The sequence below is a fragment of the Dysidea avara genome, chromosome 4, assembly GCF_963678975.1.
Source record: "Dysidea avara chromosome 4, odDysAvar1.4, whole genome shotgun sequence".
NCBI lineage: Eukaryota > Metazoa > Porifera > Demospongiae > Dictyoceratida > Dysideidae > Dysidea > Dysidea avara.
In genome coordinates, this window is record NC_089275.1 from 7039500 (window position 1) to 7043323 (window position 3824).

General features: G+C 38.7%; 1 protein-coding gene across 1 annotated transcript; it reads right to left on the bottom strand.

The window, feature by feature from the left end:
• Positions 1-2296: 2296 nt before the first annotated feature.
• LOC136253171 (uncharacterized) lies at positions 2297-3527 on the bottom strand. Its single transcript, XM_066045798.1, has one exon. It carries the CDS (start codon positions 3465-3467, stop codon positions 2547-2549), a length of 921 nt encoding a protein of 306 aa, XP_065901870.1. The 5' UTR covers positions 3468-3527; the 3' UTR covers positions 2297-2546.
• Positions 3528-3824: the final 297 nt, after the last annotated feature.

Genomic DNA, 3824 nt, shown 5'->3' on the forward strand with positions numbered 1-3824 from the left:
CAGATTGGTTTGTTTGTAGCTGAACTCTCTACAGGGTGATTTTATTGTAGCCGAACTCCTTACATTGTGTCTAGTTTCTAGCTGATCTCTCTACAGGGTGATTTGTTTGTAGCTGATCTCTCTACAAGTTGATTTGTGTGTAGCTGATCTCTCTGCAGGTTGATTTGTTTGTAGCCGATCTCTCTACAGGGTAATTTGTTTGTAGCTGAACTCTCTATAAGGTGATTTGTTTGTAGCTGATCTCTCTGCAGGTTGATTTGTTTTAGCTGAACTCTCTACAGGGTGATTGCTTGTAGCTGAACTCCTTACATTGTGTCTAGTTTCTAGCTGATGTCTCTACAGGGTGATTTTTTTATAGCTGATCTCTCTACAAGTTGATTTGTGTGTAGCTGATCTCTCTGCAGGTTGATTTGTTTGTAGCCAATCTCTCTACAGGGTAATTTGTTTGTAGCTGAACTGTCTATAAGGTGATTTGTTTGTAGCTGATCTCTCTGCAGGTTGATTTGTTTTAGCTGAACTCTCTACAGGGTGATTGCTTGTAGCTGAACTCCTTACATTGTGTCTAGTTTCTAGTTGATGTCTCTACAGGGTGATTTTTTGTAGCTGAACTCTCTACAGGGTGATTTGTTTCTAGCTTATCTCTCTACAGGTAGATTTGTGTTGATTTGTTCATTGCTGATCGCTCTAAAGGTTGATTTGTTGTAGCTGAACACTCTGCAAAGTGTTTTATTTGTAGCTGATCTCTCTACAGGGTAATTTGTTTGTAGCTGAACTCTCTCCACAGTGACTTGTGTGTAGCTGAATTCTGTGTAGCTGAATTCTCTAGAGAGTGACTTAATTGTAGCTGAATTCTCTACAGGGTGCATGACTTTTTTATAGCTGAACTTTCTTCAGTGTGACTTGTAATGTTCTGAATCTCTATAGTGATATATTTGCTTAACTCTCCACATGGTGACTTGTTTCTTGCTGAACTGTCTATAAGATTAACTGTTTGCAGCTGAACTCCCTACAGAATAACTTGTGATGTTATAATGGAGTAAATAAATTATCCGAATGCTCTATTAGGGTGACTGTTCTATTAGAGTATCTCGATCTCGCATTTGCTACACGGAGTTGGCTTTAGAATCATAACTCAGTGGTTTGTCATCCGATTCTTCTGTACTACTGCAAGGACTTTCTATGAAGATTATTCCAGCTATACACCGATTTTCAGCTCATTGCTCTAAGCGGTTTGCCTATAGTATGTTCATGTTGAGCTGAACCCTGAAAAACAGCTAAAAATTAAAGTGGATTTTTTCTCAACAGAGTTAGCATTTCTGCCAACCAGATGATTATTGGTAACAGCAAAGGTGTCAACAACAGACACGTACGGTTTGGCTCCATTACAAGTTCGGGAAAGGACTCTAATGGACACTGTACTTATATGGCTTCTCCTTAGGAAATGTATTGTGAAAATTTTGATTGGCCGTAAATATTATGTCAAACATTTGAACAACAAGATTTTGAAATATTTTTAGTGGGTCAAGCAGTACTACAAATGAGCCAAATTTCAAGATCGTGTGTAATTGCATCCACGAGTTATTAAATGTTTTTGAGGATTCAGCTCAACGCGAACATACTATAGTAGGCGTGAAAACTAATACTTTTTTTATTCATAAAAATCGATCGCGTAATTGTGACACAGGTTGGGTTTTGTGTCATATCTCCATGGTCTTTATCTCGATTCCTTTCAAACCACCAAAAGGCACTCCTACGATGGTTACTCCATCTACATAGCAATTTTCAACTCATTCCATGAAACGGTTTACCCTGTAGGCGTGACAACAAATCGACCTTGTTTTACGCGAATAATCGGTCATAACTCCTGAACCATTCATCGGATTTGTACCAAAGTTGATGCTAGAATTCGCCTTTGGACTCCCTTTCTGTGTGCCAAATTTCAAGGCGATCGGAGTACGCGTTTGCTTGTTATAGCAATTTTTTCAAGTGTGCAAAAAGACGAAGAAAAAAAAAACGAAGAAAAAAAACGAAATATTGGCAGCTCGTATCTCGGAAAAGGCTGGAGCGATTTCCTTCAAATTTGGGATGTAGACTCCCCTGGCTGGCGGGCAATTGTGTAGCAAATTTTGATTCCAATCGGATAAGTGATCACTGAGATACAAAGGTGTGAAAATGACGTTTTCGTTCTTCCTGTCAATATACTCACGGGTGTGGCGCGCCGGCTTCTTGGGCCACACGACACACTACCGTGTGTCTTGATCAGTGCACACAGTTTTGAATATCAGATCTGCCTGTGTATTGAAAAGATTTCAATGAGTAATATAGCAAACAAGTACCAGTATGTGTTATATATTAGCTTGTGAAAGAATGTGGATTACATCATATGTACTGTATGGAAGGTACTGCTTGGGTGTGTCAATGTCACCGGTAAATAAGTTGAAAGCATCAAACAGAAAGTGTGCACAAAAACTGGAAGAAAAAAAATAGTGCAAGCTTGCACTTTTCTAAGCATAGTACGGTAAAAAAGTATTAGTGTTCAGTTATTGCTACTGTATATAAAGTTGCAGTTGTTCTATTGCAGCACTTTCATCATTAAATCCCTGATCATTACAAATCCTCACTTCGATACTTGGAGCACTTTCTTTCACAGGTAACTGTCGAAAGAACCACGGCATTCCCGGCCGGTTGCAGCAGTTGTTTTCACTGGGACAATTGTATCCGTCCCACAATGGATCTTGAGAGTAAAGTGTATGAAGTTCACGATCATATACCCCAGTGTTTCCTGATTCACAGTAATAATCATTGCCAATATATGGGGGAGGAGTTGGTCCAGGGTACTTGGCACAAGGACAATTATAATATTTGTAGTTATAATCTTCACTCAGTCCTACAGCATAAGTCCATATATGCTTGCGAGGGTTACCATATGTGATGGAAACTCCTTCAACATAAACACCATCAAGTGATGTTGATACGGTGACCGTTGGTCTATAATTAGTATAAGGACCAAATGCAGCATAGCTATATGGGTAAAAAGCATCCATACTTCCCTTTTGGTAACCTTTCATCATCCCACACACTCTGCTGAACTTTGTGCCATCAGTTGTGAAGTGTGCAGAGTAGCAGCCAGCAGCTGAGCCTCCTGTACATAAAGAATTGTACCCTTGATTATTGATCCATCCTGGTGGACAATTATCCCTGCTTGAATTAAGGTCAGCAATTCTCATCCAACCTCCCTTGTGACTACCACACTCTAAGCTCATATCACAGTAGACAAGCTGTACCTTGTTTGTTTTGATTACATATAATCCAGACTTGTAGTGACTAGCTGGGTTCTTCTCATATATATCATCACATGAGGTTCCAGGATGATCTAGTTCTAGCCCATACTTAGTACAAGGTTTAGGGTGATTACTAACAACTTGATCCAGTAGGACTGTTACTATGATGAATGCAAGTATCTTCATCTTTCAAGAGGATGTTGACGTAGCTTGAAACACCATCAACATACAGACTGAACAAGTACAACAAACACACTGTATTTATAGACACACACTAAACTATTAAACCACACACTAAACTATTAAACCACACACTAAGAACAAAAGAATAATATAGAAGTAATAAACATTTTGGGTTATTACAAAGGAGGTACAGTCTCACACACCAAAACAGATGAATATATTTAGACTATTGCAAAAACATATGAATAAGATTATCACATGTGTGAACAAGTATAGTTGGTTATTATTCTGTAAGAGCAGATGTTACTAGTTGACCACTTCAAATGCTGTATAAAGTACCTCTACACTTGAGGATAAACA

What these genes read in the sequence shown, in the direction of transcription:
- LOC136253171 (XM_066045798.1), bottom strand. Translation starts at nt 3,467, where the DNA reads ATGAAGATACTTGCATTCATCATAGTAACAGTCCTACTGGATCAAGTT.